This window comes from Manacus vitellinus, unplaced genomic scaffold (genome assembly GCF_001715985.3).
Source record: "Manacus vitellinus isolate BGI_N305 unplaced genomic scaffold, ASM171598v3 scaffold_9_pilon, whole genome shotgun sequence".
Taxonomy (NCBI): domain Eukaryota; kingdom Metazoa; phylum Chordata; class Aves; order Passeriformes; family Pipridae; genus Manacus; species Manacus vitellinus.
In genome coordinates, this window is record NW_021940917.1 from 17,587,092 (window position 1) to 17,604,534 (window position 17,443).

General features: G+C 37.8%; 1 protein-coding gene across 1 annotated transcript in view; it reads left to right on the forward strand.

Moving 5' to 3' along the window:
• Window positions 1-17,443, forward strand: part of ADAMTS19 (ADAM metallopeptidase with thrombospondin type 1 motif 19) — a 140,186-nt gene that overhangs the window by 32,620 nt on the left and 90,123 nt on the right. The window contains exons 4-7 of the mRNA XM_029965459.1: window positions 2,914-3,086; window positions 4,031-4,114; window positions 5,234-5,391; window positions 16,054-16,097. Of these exons, the coding sequence (XP_029821319.1) occupies window positions 2,914-3,086; window positions 4,031-4,114; window positions 5,234-5,391; window positions 16,054-16,097 (459 nt within the window). The remainder of the gene's footprint in view (window positions 1-2,913; window positions 3,087-4,030; window positions 4,115-5,233; window positions 5,392-16,053; window positions 16,098-17,443) is intronic.

Genomic DNA, 17,443 nt, shown 5'->3' on the forward strand with positions numbered 1-17,443 from the left:
TTGAGGGAGTCAACAGCTCCTCCCAGTTTTGTAACATCTGCAAACTTGTTCAGTATCCCTTCCAGTCTTGCATTGAAGTAATTTATGAAGATGCTGAAAACCACCTAAGATGGAGCCCTGTGGAACCCCACTAGTGACAGGTCTCCAGTCTGCTGTCACCCCATCCACTATTACCCTCTGTACCTGACCCGTGAGCCAACTGCTCACCCAGCACAGGGTGTGTTTATCCAGCTGTGAGCTGGACATTTGGTCCAGAAGGATCCTGTGAGAGACAGTATTGGAACCTTTACCAAAATCCAAGAAGATTACATCATCTGGCTTCCCTTGGTCTGCTGGGTGGGTTACCTTGTCATAAAAGGAAATCAGGTTTGATAAGCAGGACTTTCCTCTCACCAAGCCTTGCTGGCTGTGACTGTTGACTTCATTGTCTCTCTGGTATTTTTCAATACTTCCCACAATAATCTTTTCCATGACTTTACCAGGCACTGAAGTGAGACTGCCTCTAATTTCCAGGGTCCTCCTTCTTACCCTTCTTGAAAACTGGCACAATGTTCACCAGCTTCCAGTCCGCTGGGACCTCTCTGGATTCCCAAGACAACTCAAAAATCGAGAGAGGTTTTGTGATGACATCAGCCAGCTCTTTGAGGATTATGGGATGAATCCCATCAGGCCTCATGGATTTGTAGGGATCCAGCTGGAGCAGCAGATCCTCACAATTTCAGGGTTGACTGGGAGTTGATCATTCCGGCAGTAAATGGTCCTCCAGCTCAGGGCACTGAGACCTTCCTGGTCCATCATCCGTGTTGAAGGCAGAGGCAAAGAAAGCATTAAACACCTCGACCTTTTCTCTGTCGCTGTTTGTGAGGTGACCATCCTCATCCTGTAATGGGTTGATGACATTTCTATACTACCTTTTGCCATTAATGTATTGGAAAAAACTCTTTTTATTGTCCCCCCACTTCAACCCCAAGTGAGCTTTGGCTGCATGGATTTTCTCCCTACAGCAGCAAGGAGCATCTCTGAATTCTTCCCATGTCACTTGATCTTGCTTCCACTGGCTACACAAGTTCCTTTTTTGCCTTAATTCGAAGAGAAGATCCCTGCTCAGCCAAGCCAGCCTTCTGCCTCAGCTGCCTGACTTCCAACATTTGGGAATTGCTGCTCCTGTGCCCTCAGGAGGTGATGTTTGAAAAGTGACCAGCACTGATGGAACCCAGCACCTGCAAAAACATTTTCCATGGGGACCTTACTTATTAATTCCTTGAGCAGCTTGAAGTCTGCTCTCCTCATGTCCAGAGTTGAGGGTTTGCTGGCACTTTTCCTCCTGTGGAGATTTTAAATTCAGTTACTTTGTGCTCACTGTGGCCAAGAGACCACCAATCTCCACTTGGCTCATGAGATCCACTCTGTGGACAAGCAGCAGATCAAGGAGGGCGTCTTTCCAAGTTGGATCCCTTAGGACCTGTTCCATAAAGTAGCCATCCAGGTTTTCTTAGAAATCTTCTGGCCCAGGTTGAACCAGCTGTGTGATGCTTCCAGTCAATTTCTGGCAAGTTGAAGTCTCCTGTAAGGACAAGGACAGAGACCCCTCTTCCACTATTGTCTTATATTTTGAGTTTAATTTGTGAGTTTATTGGCTTCTAAGGCATATTTTTAGCACTTTCCTGAAGAGTGATTTATTTTTTTGGAGAGTAGTCATGTGTCATAAAAAGAAACATAGGAACTTTCCTGTTAAATGTGAGATTGATTAATTGCAAAATATTTCCTCAAAATCTCTGAATATTTGATTATTTCTAGAACATGTATTTATAATTGTCATCTCAGGCATCACTTTCTTTGGAAACAGAGAGCCCAATATTCCATTATGGATGGTGAAAAAACTTGATTTCAGTTACTTCAATGAGATCAGTCTCAGAAGTTCTACTTCCTCTCAACAAAATCTAACAAACTTTGACTATTACAAAGAGTTCCATTTTGTATTTTGTTTTAAATTATTTTGAATTTTTATAAAATTTAAATTTGTATTAAATCATTTAAAATGTCGTTGCTAACTGCTGTATGTATATCTGACCACCACCTGGCCCGAACTGTTTCACTGTAGCTAGTTTTTCTTTTTTCATATGTATCGTAGTAGTAATAGGGATTTTGTGGTGTTTTTGGAGAGGAAACTTAAAATTAACACCAGCAGTAACCTCTACCTTACCATAAATGTAACATACTTTTGATTTGTAGCTTTCTGTAGGTTTAGAAGTCTGTTTCCAGGGTTTCATTTTGTTGTTTTACTTCAGCTGCTTATGGTGACAGCAGTACTGACTTTGAAGTCATGCCAGTAGGACTTCACTTTTCCGTTTCTAACAAATCTGTATCCTACATATCGTTCTCTGTCATTCATTTGAAATATTCTCTCATCTTTGCAAATCACCAATTGTCCCATGTGTTTTCCTAATGCTGAATTTGTGGCAAATCTGCATTTGTCATCTTGGATGCTAAAATATAATTGCATCAAGATGTTTTCTCTGTGCTTCGTGAAGATGGACGGACACCAGTTCTGCAATGTCAGTGGGACTGTTTTTCTTTCAGACCCAACATGAGTTTAGTTTTCTCCCACAAACCAGACCAGGAGACATACATATTCTCCTATTAATATGTTAGGTAAAAAGAATGCAAAGAATGTTTCTGACTTTATTTGAACAGATGGATAAGATTCCTGTTTTCTTGGTGTGAACTAATATTTATACGTAGTACAGACCTTTAGTATGAGCCTTAGCATTGGCTGTGGCAAGTAGGTATATATTCAAGTTCATTGCTATTACATTCCACAGAGTTATAACATAATTGAGGGTAACAAATCCTAAAAAGTACTGTAGGGGCAGCTTGAAGGATGAGTTTCTCTAACAGTGTTTTGTTTTACAGACAAAAGAAAATCCAAGAATCAAAAAGTATCAGAAAGTGGAAGAGGAAAGCGATACTCTTACAAGTTACCTCAGGAGTACAATATAGAAACTGTTGTGGTGGCAGATCCAGCTATGGTTTCGTATCATGGAACAGATGCTGCCAGAAGATTTATTCTAACCATCTTAAACATGGTAGGAAATTTCAAATGAATTTTGATGTTTTGCCAACAGTGCACACACAGGGGGCTGATTTCGTTGTTCCTTCTGATAGTTCTGACTGAGCACAGTCTGATGATTCTGACTGAGGGACAGTCAGCACACGACCATCAACAGGCTGTGAGGGCTTAGTCCATATGTTTTGCAGCATAAAACCATGGTGTTGCAGACTTGTGTGTGCTGTCTGATCATACATCTTCAGGGAAGCCTGAAAGTGAGAGAACAAGATTACTTTTTGGTTAGAAGTCCAAGGTGTTGTTGGAAAGGTTGTGGTGTTGGATGGTTTCTGGTGATCTGTGCTTATTATGAAGACATGATGTTGTAGAAAAGGATTGTGTGGTCATTAGCGGCCCAAAAAAATGAAAGAGGAATGGACTTGGACAGTTACATTCCCTCCCAGCTCTATCTGGAGCTGTAGTGCACTCATTTGGTGCATAAAGCGTTGAAAAAATTGCATCTGTATTGACAAGAGGAGATTGTCCTAAAGAAAGAGCATAAGCTGAGCAATTAATATAAACTTTAGCTATTCTGAATGATAGGGAAAGTTAGAGACCTAGAGTTAGAGGTTGGCTCAAGCCACTTGGACCCTGATCGTGGATTTAACTGAACAGAAATTTTCATGTGAACAGTATTAAATGCACATGTAAATATTTGGAGAAACAGATTACAGTTTGTAAAGTGGTCATGGCCACTGAGGGGGAAAGGTCTTTTTTCGTGCTCCTGGAATGAATATTGGCTAAGCTCTCTTTTTTCTTTCAGAAAACCAACACAGTGTATTAGCTTAATGTTGTGTTCAATTTTTGGAATATTAAAGCAGTCACGGTGGAATATGAGAATGTTTTGAGGTTCTACTATTTTTAGTATACAGTGTGTTGTGTGCAATACAAGCACATATTTTTATTTGCTGTTTTTTATCTTAGGTTTTTAACCTTTTCCAGCACAAGAGTCTTGGACTACAAGTAAACCTTCGAGTGACTAAACTTGTCCTCCTTCATGAGACTCCAGTAAGTATTTATTACCTTTGTCTTAGCCTGTTCAGGGTAATGCTACTTAGCTTGTTGCTCCAAAGGCTTGCAATATTCACCAGCTTTAGTGGCTATCAAATTTCCTCAGTTAGCTTTTGTGCATTACTTAGTTATTTTCACTGATGGGCAGCCCCAGTGAAAATTAGGCTTCTTCTAATTGAGATTAGCTCGGTTGGTTGGAGGATGGTGCTGATAACACCAAGGTCATGGGTTTGATCCCTGTACAGACCATTCACTTCTGAGTCAGGCTCAGTGATTCTGTGTCTCTGTAATTTATGTGCTGCATGTATCGAGACTGCTCTTGCAGTCAAAAGTCAATCAAAGTTTCCTTGTGGAGATCAGGTGGATCTTAACAAAGTCTACCTCTGCTCTACCTTTTGTGCATTTGTATGGCTCAATACAAAAATCATCCCCCTTAAACCAAATGGGCAGTAGATGGAGTACCGATGTTCTTTGTTAGCTAATCCCTAGACAAACAAAAGGTGACATGATAAAGCACTTCTTTCACCCTTTTCAGACATCATCGCAAATCTTGTTCTTTTTTCTGAAGAAAGACAAGTCAGTGGATACCCTGACTGAGATTATCCATTAACCTGTGGGTTTTATAGCTTATTTCAGGACAATGTCATCTTGATTTCTTGTTTGGTTTCTTTTCTACAAAATCTTATGCAAATCTCTTAATACTTGACTTAGTTCCCTTATCCACAATTCTAATTTTAAAATATTATGTTTTTCTATTGAAGAAGCAAGTATTTCTTTCTTCAGCTCCTCTCGGCAGTTGAAGAAATCTCATTTAGTGATCAAATTCTGGATCTTCACACCTTTATTCTTTTCTTCACTGTGGATAATGAAAGATCAGAAAATAAATAAGATAAGAGTTCAGGTGAAGAGTCTCATGTACACTTTTCAGTGCACTGTCTCCATTTGTATCTTTGATATGAGAAAAAGGTGGTCTCTGATCCTGAAGTTTGAGTTGTTTTCCTTTGAATATATTATGCCATAAAAGGCAGAATATTTTTACTAATTCAGTCAAAGAAGCATCTGAATTCTATTTAGAGAATCATAATTTTAATAAGATTAATTTTTTTTGCTTTCCAGGCAGATATGTATATTGGACATCATGGGGAAAAAATGCTGGAAAGCTTTTGTAAATGGCAACATGAAGAATTTGGCAAGAAGAATGATATACACTTAGAAATGTCAACAAGCTGGGGAGAAGACATGTCTTCAATTGATGCAGCCATACTGATCACAAGGTAAAATAATAAAAGATGAGCATTAAAAATAGGCAACAGCCTAATATGAACATAGATCAAAGGACTTGATGGATGACCAACATAGGAATTGTGCAACTTGAGGCATCTTTCCTGAACTCAAAGGTGATGGTAAAGTGATAGTTCAGAACAGTAGTTCAGGCAGTAGTTACCAGATGGTAAACATCTGAAATGATGAATGGGTTACTCTTTTATTTCTTCTTTGTCTGTGGGCTGAGGCCTTAGACATATAGCTAAGGTTGGATGCTTTCCTCCATGAACCTTCATTTAAAAGAGGAAGCACACTCAGACCTGTAGACACTTTAATTCAAAACACAAAACCATATTTAAACCACTCAGGGCTGGATCAGCATTAGGCACATTACTGAGTTGTGCTTCCCTCTTATGGATCTAGAGCTAGTGTGTTTCACTGTGTGCTGAAGGCACCTCGTGTACCATTAGTATGTGCTCTGCAGCCACAGGGCTATGATTCCAGATCTGCGGTTCCTTGTAACTCTGAAGTGTCAGGCATTTCACACACTGAGTAGGAAATGGGCCCCCAGCTCAGCTCTGTCTTTCCAAGCAGACACTGGCATGGTTTTGGCTGTAAGTGGTGCACAGGGGCGTGCATCTGGATGTTCAGACAGCGTACAGACACAACCAAAAGGAAAGGACAGAATGATGGTTCAACCAGACTAGGGTTGGACTTAGTACAGATTTGAAGTGGACCTTGGACTGGATAACCTACAGTGTTCCTTTCCAAAGAAAATTCCTGTAATTGGCTGTATCAGAATGCTATTGTTCAGTTCCATGCTGGGTGGTGACGTGGTATCCTAAAACCATGTGTAATATTTACCCATATGTATAGTCTGACACCACTTATTCAGGGCACTTTCTCTAGAAACTAAATCCCTTTTTTTTTTCAATTGGTTACATTCTGAGTACTTTAGTATCTAGGGTGTGTTTCAATTTTCTGAGGCAGAAAAGCGCTGCCCTAAATTTTCCTGGTTTTGAGACCCAGTCACATACTGGAAGCAGGAAATTAAGAAGTCCGAATTGTCTGTGGCGACAGCCTTGTTGCTACTTTTGCTGTTCAATCCCTTATCTTTTCTTAGAGAAAACCCTGTGTCATCCTACTCTATTTGATGTGTATATCTGTTCTGTGGATTGTTGGGGCTTTGAGGGGGAGGATTAGTTTTTGGTTACACATTTATACATTGACTAAGCAGCAATCCTTTTCACCAGCTCCTCTCCTCTGCAGTGGAAGATGTGAGAAATAATGTTCTCTGCAACAGATTTTCATCAGCTCATACTTGTAATGACAGACTAAAAATAATTTTTTCCGCTTAAGATCTAGAATTGATTTTAGTAGTAGTGACTGTGTTGATGGGAGAAAAGTCTAGATGGAGAAGGAAAGAAGCAAGGAGTAGAAAGGAGTAAACTTCAGCCAAGGCATAAAGGATGGCTGACTATCATATGTGGCATTGCGTTAATAAGCATGGCTAAGGGGGGATGCATGTTCTTACATCTAGTTGTACTTTTTGACTGTCCAAGGATAATGAGCAACTGCAACCTGCTTGTTTGCTGGAAATGTAGGGTTGTTGAGTGACCTGTTGCCTATGCCTGGGCTCTGTTATTTGAGACAACTGAGGCAGCCAGCAGTATCTGCAATAGCAGCAGCAGTTTGAGGGAGTATCGAATGTTTCAAACCTGTATCTGCCACGAGAGTGAGCCTAGGGCCTCATTCTTCAGCTTGTGAGGTGTATAGTTGTAAGATACTGTAAGATAAAGCATGTAAAACCTTTTCCCTCTCATTTTTTCATCTTCACCTTAATCAGCCTCCATGGGAAGAGGTAGAGGCATTCTGAACAGATGCAAGCGAGGCATTAGTTAAGTAGTCAAGAGGCAGTGGTCTGGGGATGTCTTCAGCAGTCTGTGGATTTGGGCACACAGCTTTCTGAATTTAATGCAGCATTTCTGGGAGTCTTGGTGGATTATAAATTTACTATGAGCCGTCAACGTGCCCTTGTGGCCAGGAGAGCCAGTGGTAGGGGTGCATTGGGATGAGTGTGGCCAGCAGGTTGAGGGAGGTGATTCTCCCCCTCTATTTGGCTCTAGTGAGGCCACATCTGCACCCCTGTGACCTGTTCTGGGCTCTTCAGTACAAGAAAAACACGGAGGTACTGGAGAGGGTCCAGCAGAGGGCCACAAAGCTGATTTGGGGTCTGGAGCATCTCTCTTATGAGGAGAGACTGTGGGAGATAGGCTTATTTAGTCCTAAAGAAGACTGAGAGGGGATCTCATTAGTGCATATCAATATCTCAAAGACAGTTGTAAAGAGGACAGTGCCAGACTCTTTTCAGCAGTGTCCTGCAACAGGATGAGAAGCAATGGCCATAAATTAAAACACAAGAAGTTTCACGTCAATATGAGGAAGAACTTCTTTATTTTGAGGGTGGGAAAGCACTGGAACAGGTTACCCAGGGAGGTTATGGAGTCCCCCTCTCTGGAGACATTCAAAAACCCTCCTGGACATGTTCCTGTGTAACCTGCTCTAGGACACTATGACTTTGCTGAGGGGTTGGACTAGATGAGCTCCAGAGGTCCCTTCCAGCCCCAACAATTCTGTGATTCTGAATGGTAAAAAACCTTTGCAAAACGCTGGTCATATGTTAAGATGTACTTTTCTGAAGTGCTTTGTAAATAATGATGTTCTGATTTCACAGAATCATAGAATGATTTGGCTGGAAGGGACCTTAAAGATTGTCTTGTTCCAAACCTCGGCTATGGGCAAGGACACTTTGCACTAGAGAAGGTTACTCAAAGCCCCATCCAACCTGGCCTAGGAAACTTTCAAGAATGGGGCATTTACATCTTCTCTGGGCAACCTGTTGCAGTGTCTCATAACTACAGTAAAGAATTTCTTCCCTATATCTGATATAAACCTAGCTTTTTTCTGTTTAAAGCCATCCTTCCTTGTCCTGTCATTACATGCCCTTGCAAAAAATCCCTCTCCAGCCTTCTTGTAGGCTCCCTTCAGGTGGTGTAAGGCTTCAGTAAGGTTGGCCCAGAGCGTTCCCTTCTCCAGGCTCACCAACCCCAGCTCAGCCTGTCTCCATTGGAGAAGTGCTCCAGCCCTCAGGTCACCTTCATGGCCCTCCTCGGGACTTGCTCTGGCATCATCTACAATTTTTTTACCTGTAAGTGTAAATACAATTTTTTTTTTAAATCAAATCTCTGATTAGTGTTAAGGGAATTGAAGTAGAGAGCAGGGAAGTGATTGGTTAGATGTCAGACAGTAAGTCAGTGCTGGAGCCAGAAACTGAAGATCTGTTCTTCTGACATTTTTATTTTTTCAGTGGTGTTATTCTCTAGCCTGTACTGCCTCCCACCTTAGAGCTGCTTTAGCTGCTAATAAATCATACTAGTGTGGTTGGCTGACTGTGGGAATGTTTTGCTAATCCAGGCTCCCTCTGCACATCATCAGGTTTATGATATAGCTAACCCCATGTGTGGCTCTACTTGTGTGTTTTGTTAATTCAGAATCTCATTCTGTTTTGCAAACACAGAACAAGCTCCTTTGTCACAACTTCCAAAGAGCTTTGGACAGCAGATCTGCTTTATTGAGAGAAATAATTTTGTTTAGACAGATGAACACGAACTGTGTTTTTTGAGTTAAAATGCAAAGTTTTGGTTATCCAGCACATTCTGTGGCAGACTTCCTAAAACTTAACACACCTCCTCATTTGTCTTGCATGATAATAGAACAGCAAGAGTGCATTTTAAAACCTTTCCTGTGCTTTCACATGCCAGTTATGTGCAGTAACCAAAAGAGTTAGAAATTGAGTGTTCTGCAGAGCTAATTTTTAATGCCTAAATACAAAGAGAATAATTTGGATGTTATAGAGACTGTTATTGAACAGTCAACGAACCATCATAGCCTTTTCATGAAAAAGGTACTTTTCAAAACTTACTTTTGCAACTGTTTTGTAAAAAGGAAAGCAAGACCAGCTTCTCCCCACAGCCTTCTCTGCTGCCCAGATAGTCTGTAATGATACATGTGAATCTGCTACCAAGCTGTTAATTTCACTTTATTTTGGTTTTAATTCAGCCTTTGAGTTTTTGTTTAGTTTCCCTTTAGATTGGCTTATTTCAGTGAAGTAACGTATAAAATATATAAATGTATAAAATATGGTGCCATAAAGTAAAGGGAAGGCAGAAAGAGTTTGTAGTGTATTTAGAAAAGATCCCCGTGGAGGTTAGATATAGAGAGAATGTGATAATTAAGACAGAAATTATTTTAAGGACTTTCTTTATAAAACAACCTGTTTTATCAGATAAGTTTTAATGTATTCACAGTTATAAATCAGCATTGTTGCTTTAGAAATAGACATTATCAGGAACTACTTTTCTCTGAGGACAAGACACAGCATGTTGCATCAACATCCTCCTTGCCTTTTAAGTTACAGTGTCAATGCCCAGAGACAAGCCCCAGTTTTGATGGCCACTGAGAAGACATTTCCAGTTGCTGTCTGATAGGTTGCTTGACCTGAATGAGGTAACTGAAAGTAAGGCAGGAAAAGGCTTATCCCACTTTGTTCTGTGATGATACTGAAGTTCTTATGTTGCCTCTATTGCAAACAAGGTAATGAAAGCTTTGGAGTGTATAAAAAAATGTGTATACAGGAGTGAGGCAAAATCTATCTTCACTTGAAAATTATGCATCATTTTGCTTTTCCGGTGCATTAATCAGTCTATTGTGTCACAGTGGTTTTTAGAAGAACAAGTATGTATAAAAAAAATAATATATAAAAAACTCCAAGTTCTTTATTCTCCTTCTCAGAACTGATATTTTCACGTGTGCTTGTGACAGAAAGTAGATCTCTGATTTTCTCAATATTCATCAGATAGACAGTGATATTCCATGTTCATCATGTTGCCTGTGTACATCAGCCATTTATTCATACTGACCTTCAGCATCTGAAATCCCTTGCTCTGGGTGGGTGACACATGATTGAAACAGTGACATTGTCACTGTAAGAAAGTGCCCCATTCTATAAAAGTAGACAATGGCATAAACAGCACCTAGATGTGATAAATACTGTTTAATTTCTAATAATTCCCACCCTCTGGAACTGTCCCCAAAGCTTGGTCAAGAATTTTTTAAGCATTGCTATTACCTTCCAGTGCACACAGGAAAAAGTACAGTTCTTTTTCTCTCTTCGCTTTTTACTTCCTTTCTGAACCAAAAATACCTCCTCAAGAAAGTCAGAGGAAGAAGACTGTGAATGATCCCTGCATGATTAAAACTGACATCACAGGGTCACCCCAAAAGGCTGTAGTGTTTGGCAGTTCCAATTTGCTGAAATGTATTGGGATAGAGATTTTGGTTATTAAGCTGCTGTTGCTGTTCTGTAACTCCTGCTGAATTTCAGCTCTGGAAAAGTGGGTTCTTGCAAATAAGAATGGAGAGAGATGAGATTATTCTTAATTTTGTCTTCATTAGTGTAATTTCCATGCTGCCGAATCTCTTGATGATTTTGTACACTGTTCACTGGTTTCATTTATTTTTTTTTGACACCACCAGCAGACATCAAGGAAGTTCATGAGAATCTCGCATGGCCTTACTATTAATTATTTTACAGTAGGGTTGTAGATGCAGAAGGAGGCAGGGAAATGTTAAAAAAGTTTGGTTTAGAATATAAAAATTTTTAGAATAAAAAGATTTTTTTTTTTTTTTTAGAAAAGCCTCTATCTCCTCTACTTGTCACTTAAATTTTAAGATGTATTTTTATCTCGTGTATTTTAAAAATCACAGTAGTTTTAAGTCATCACATGCTGTTTTGTTTTTTTCTTCTCTACGTTCAAGGTGTTTGAGTCTGTAAAGTGGCAATGCTTGTAGTAATACATCTGGGGAAAAACTTCATGAACTTACTTGTTTCTGTCAGCTTATTCTTTCAGGCTTTGGTAATTAGGCTACATATGTTCCATTTACTAGTACAGATCTGTTCTGTAGGACTACAGGGGCCTAAACTGAATTTAATATCTCTGATTATCTAGTGCAACACCCTAGCATAAAATTTAGACAGTTACTTTTACATTTTAAATTGTCTGGTGAATAAAAAAGCTAGATAGTCATGCAACAAAGATTTAAAAGAAAGGAATATTAACTGTGTTCTGCAGCAGATTATTGGCAGGGTTATTTACTTTCAGAATGGACAGCTGGTCTCATTTCTAATTTTTGTTGCTGCAGTTTTCATCCATGGATCTCTTTGTACCCTTTGCTACTGTTCAAAAGCTCCTCTATGGAAATACCTGTAGGCTGTGCTCAAGCCACAACTCTTCTTTCTTTTACAGTAATTTAGAGATTACTCTACATAATTATTATCTCAGCTCTTTCCAGACCTTTTCCTCTCTACAAAGTTATTTTTTCAAGCATAAGCACCAAAACTGGACACAGTATTGTGGGAACAGTTGTAGTGGTGCTGCTCCTATATTTTCCTGAATCTTTACCCAAGGATGCTGTGCCCTTTTACTGCCTGTTTTCAAATTCTCTTTTTTGTGTGTGTGTTTTTTGTTTGTTTGTTTGGATTTTTGTTTGGTTTTTTATTAATGTTGTCACGTTGTTGTTTTGTCTTATCAAGTCTAAGGGTCCATTTTTGGCTACATTAAAAGAAAATTTACTCAGATGAGTCATCTTTAAAATTTATTTTGTCTCAATTCTATCAGAACTAATTTAATTTTTAAACTTCCTCAGTAATATTCTCTTATTTTCTTCTACTTCATTGTTTAATGCTAATGCTGAGTCTAGATTCTTTTGTACTCCACTCAAAAATGCCTTCCCTGGCTTCCTAACTATTCCATATCTATTTTGATATGTTAATTGCACCTTCAGTTCAGTTATTCACTTGCTACATTTATGAATTGTTGTTTTTCACTTTGACTGAAACACGAACTTTAGAAGGCCTATTTATATTATCCTTTTTAATCTCAGTTCAACTTTACAGAGCCTAAGTGATTTGTTAGCTATTTTAAATATTTAAATATTTAAATATAGTATTTCCTTTTTTGCTATAATACACTGACCAATTCATACTGGTGCGTTTACCCTCAAAATAATAAACAGTTTCTGAAATAGCATTTCTGCTAGTCACATTGTCCATTTATTTAAATTCTCAACTAAATAGTAAATATGTAATTTTTCTTGTGGTTCATTAACAACAAAATAGTTTTAAATTTAATTATTTTCATTAAATGTTAGTTAGTACATATGTGCTTACTTTATACATGAGAATAATTTCAGAAATTCCTATTATGTAAAGAGACAAGAACTTCTTCAGTGTTGTCCTTATTCACTTAGCATAATGCAAATGAAGGCATTTGTAATTTGAGGATGTCATTTTTCACAAGGGCGACTAATTGCAACCATTCTTCATAAAAGTCGTATGCTTTGAGAAAACTTGTTTCTTGGTCAATAAGCCCCAAATATGCCTTTAAATGTTGTAAGTCCCAGCATTGATAACAGCAAGAGTTAGACTGAAGTTTTAAACCTATGCTACGTTTCTCAAAATTACGAACATTAAAGAAACTGTGAAATTAAGAGTAGAGTGAAGCCAGAAGGAAGATTTGGTAGATGGGTAAAATCCATTTGCTGTCCTCTTCTGTTTCTTATTTTCTCCAATCTAGCATATGGAAGGAAATTATATACCAGCTTGGAAAAGACCTTTTGACTATTTTGACTTGCTTAAAACAAGTATTAAATTTATCTAAAATGACAAGTTGCTGCAAATTATTCGTGAAGAAAAGACTGGATTTTTCTTTAGTCTTCTGCTGTTCTTGATGTCTTCTGTTGTACATCCCACCTACGTATCAGGATTTATTTTAACAACGAGAATGTACAGAGGTACTTTATATTTAGAAATTAGTTAGCCTTTGTTTGCTGTGAAGGTCTTTCATAGTGCTATATGTAGTCAATTGAAATGTACTAACTAAATATGATTTTCTGAAACAATGGATTAGTGGTTACCAATCCTTGCTTAGAATTCTCTTCTAGAGTTTGTCAGCTCATTCAAGCGCAGAATTCAGTCTCAAGTCTCATAAAGGCTCCTCTTTTCCCTTGGTCAAATAAGGACCTGTTTTCTCTTCAGTGTGTGTGTAGAGTCACCTCTTAGAATAATGAACATGGTGTGCTGTGTACTGGGTAGAGGGGGACCTCAGTGTGCTTTAACCAGTTTCTTGCATTCAGTGATAGACTCAGTTACTAACTTGTGCCACAAAAAGCTTCTATATGCACTAATGGTAATGCCAATATTTTCCTCCTGTTTTACTAAGAGAAAGGATGAAAAGGGCAAAGGCAAATTGTCTGAGGACTTTGCAGGGTGCTTCACTACTAGATTTTATACCTCCTCCTACTTGGAAGAGTCTATATCCTCTGTTTTGTATAGCTTCAGTATGCCAATTTCATATATATATAAAGTGTACAGTTGTGCATATATATATATATATATATATATATGTATTTTATATATACATAAAGGAATGTAGTTACGATGGAATATGTAACTTACCAGGTGGGAATTAGAGAGCAGTTTTTGTGGGAGTCACTGGTAGGTTTAGCTAGAACTGTAAATCTTTACTAAGGAGAATAGTCTCAAATGTATGTAATGCATTCATTTTCTTGGAAATAAAAGGAGGTATTACATTCTTTCAATGTAAATCAGGAACTAAGAATGGTTTACTGTATTTCCCTCTTGCCAAATCATAGCAGTACTATTTCCCCCAAGTCCCATAACGAAACCCTGGATGCACAGCATAACCATAGTCAGATTCAGCCAAGAAGGAAAAACAAAACAAAAACAGCTCACTAAGTATACGAGAACAAAGCTATTACATAAGCAGAAACCTCTTGGATATTGGCAGTTTTAAAATGTCATATGGTATTCTTTTACACTTGAAGGTATGCTCTATTTTTTTGTGTTTTTTTTTTACTTATTATTACATCAGTTAATATTTATGGCGGTTGGATGGGTGTGTGTTGAAGGCAATCTATGTCCTTAGATTGTCTTTACACATGTTCTCTTGCTTCACCAAAAGTCCCATATTTCTAATTGTTCTGTCATGTTGCTTAACAAGACAGTAAGTCCCTTGTGTCACATAGCAAAAAAACAAAGAATTGTGTTACAACTCAGTGCATTAATTTAATCTATTTCTTTCAGGTTTGAAAAAATAACTTTCTTCTGTATCTGATTACAGTTTCTTGTTCACCACCTTTTGCTCAGTTTCCAGGACTTCTTTGAGTGTATTCCCAGAGCTACTTTATCAGTTTTACTCACAGCTTCATCAGTTTACAGCACTGCTGTTTTTCTTCTCTACTCTGTAATTATCTGACAGTGATGACTGGGTAATCAAAAGCTATATAACATCATGTATCTGTCTGTTGTAGCCTTTAACAAGTGTCAGAACTTTGCCAACCTCTTGAAATTGCCTTTGGGTCTAAATCCCTCTGTAGGAATCATTTCTGGGAAACAAACAAACGAACAGCTTTTGGAGTAGTTACATTTGTAAAAATGATAAATATCAGTATCTTATGTACCAAGAATGAAAGAATTTTGGAAAACGGGTGTTTCTCTATGTGTGTATCTTTATCATTATCAATCTATGTGTATATCTAGGTACCTCCATATACAGAATATAAAAATTAAATTTCTCTGATCCATATGGTCTCCTTCTAAAAACAGAGACCATTACTCTGTGGCACAGCTAAAAACAGAACTTCTTTATTTGTGGGTTTGCTAAACATGTTGTTACTTCCTCATTGGTTCCCTCCCAGTCTCTCCAGTTCATGCATACTTCAGCAGCCCTTTTTTTACTTAAAATAATAAATTAATATGAATTCAAAATACTCCAGTAAAAAAGAAGCTTTCCCTTTGCTCTTTTGGTAACTTTGTTGTATCCCTGAGAACAAGTGAAATGGGTGTGAAACTAAAATGAATCTCAAATGCAGGTGTTGTTTTACAGAGCTGAAGTATTTATTCTACTTTATGCAACAGAACAGTCTTATTTATAGAGCTATGACTGGAGTAAAATATGCGTTGGAGATAGGGTAGTCTTCTCCCTGTGAATTAATTTATAACTCTTTCACTGTTGTAATGGGATGTTCTAGCAGAAAAGCTTCTCCAGAATATATTCCTATTAGTGATTTTGACCACTGACCTGCTAGCACAAAAGCTCGCTGACTCTATCATTGGTCTAAATGCTGCATCACAGTGCTACATTTGAAACTGGTGTTAAACACTGAAAATATTTTCTTTTCAAATGAAAAAAACCCTAGCTTTAGACTTGTTACTTTTCAAGATGCTTACAGAAAAAGAGAAAAAAAAAACACAAACAAACAAAACCAGCAAAACAGAGAAATTAGGTACAATGCAATTTGAATATACGGTGTCTGTTTTGTCACCTGACTCCTCTTTAATTTGTTCTGAAAATAAACTGGAGTTTCAGTGCTTGTGTAATCCTAGCCTTTGCTTCCCCCCTGCTCTTTGTTGAGATAATGGTGTTCTGTATTTATTAACTGAGCTGTACAAAATGTTTGTAAATAGGTCACACAGTTGTTACCCTCTGACAACTTGACGTGCTTAACTTTTTTCCTTTCCCCCCCAATTCTAGGAAGGATTTCTGTGTACATAAAGATGAACCCTGTGATACTGTTGGTAAGTAAATAAATGTAAGAGACTGTATATAAACTTCTTAATAAAGTACGTGTTATGTAAATACAAATGTGAAGCTAAAAGGTGACAGCAGAATTGGTGACGGAAAGCAGTAACTAGATAAAATGAAAAATACATCTTAAATGATAATAATACTGTTAGATTTATGTATGCTTCTAGCAAAGTACTACCTTCAAGTACAATATTCTCATCTCTTTCATAGAAAAGACTTCTAAACCTTCAAGTACAATATTCTCATTTCTTTCATAGAAAAGACTTCTAAAACTATTTTCTTTTTAATCTCATTGACTAACTAATAAAAAATTGTTTTACTAATATAAGTTCTGAAGCTAAAATATTGTGTTTATGATTTATTTTTTTTTTTGTGCCGTGGATTTATCCTTGGTGAGAATATGTTTACAGTGTATAAAAGAAGTTTCCAATGTAGTATAGTAGAGTGATGCAGAGTTTATGAACTATGTAACTTCAGAAGAATACAGGATGTGAGCTATTGTGAAAGGCATCTTCTGACATCTTCAATTAAACTGAGTGCTAGCTGAACTGAGTTTTTCTATCAACAGTCATTGATATAGTTCACATACTTTTGGGAAGACAATTTTTCAGGGTAAAGGTCTGGTGGAAAAGGTAGCAAAAAAGTAGCAGTTGTTCTGTTCAGTTTGAATTCTGGGTGAAAACATGCCATGACCCTAAATGAAGGATGTCATGGCACGTTTTTACCCTAGAATTTCAATTGGCTAACAGAAGTCTTATCAGTTCTACATGTGAATACAAGGATTCAGAACCTATTTTTTTTTTTTTTTTCAGAATTAGGATGATAGTAATGGACTATTAACTATTGTCCTGCTTATGCTCCCTCAGAGGTAAAGGAGAAGTAGATTTTTCTTTTTCTGTTTCATTTCAGTTGCAAAAGTTTGGGGAGAATTCTTATGTCAACTGTATTATCTCACTACTTGATAGTCTTTTTTTCTTTTGCTGCTGTATCCCAAGTGTATGTGAGTGTGCCTGTGGGATGGATATCAATTAAAACCTTCTAAATGAAGGATGGAATACGTTTTACAGCAGTTAAAGATTAAGAATTCATCGTGTTCTTTCACTAATTGGTATATTGGTCTTAAGTGAATTTTGTATGAGTGTTTGGTGCTCAGGGGCATTTATTTTTGACCTATTAGTGGGAATATGTTTCCTTCCAGCTGAAAGAGGAAGCAATGTGACAAGAGGTCTTCAGCATTTTATGTTGATCTAAACTGAAGATTAAGTCTGGAGTACTCCCAGTATATCTAAATCAGGATAGGCTGCTGTCTGGATTTCAGAGATGAAGTGAATGTATT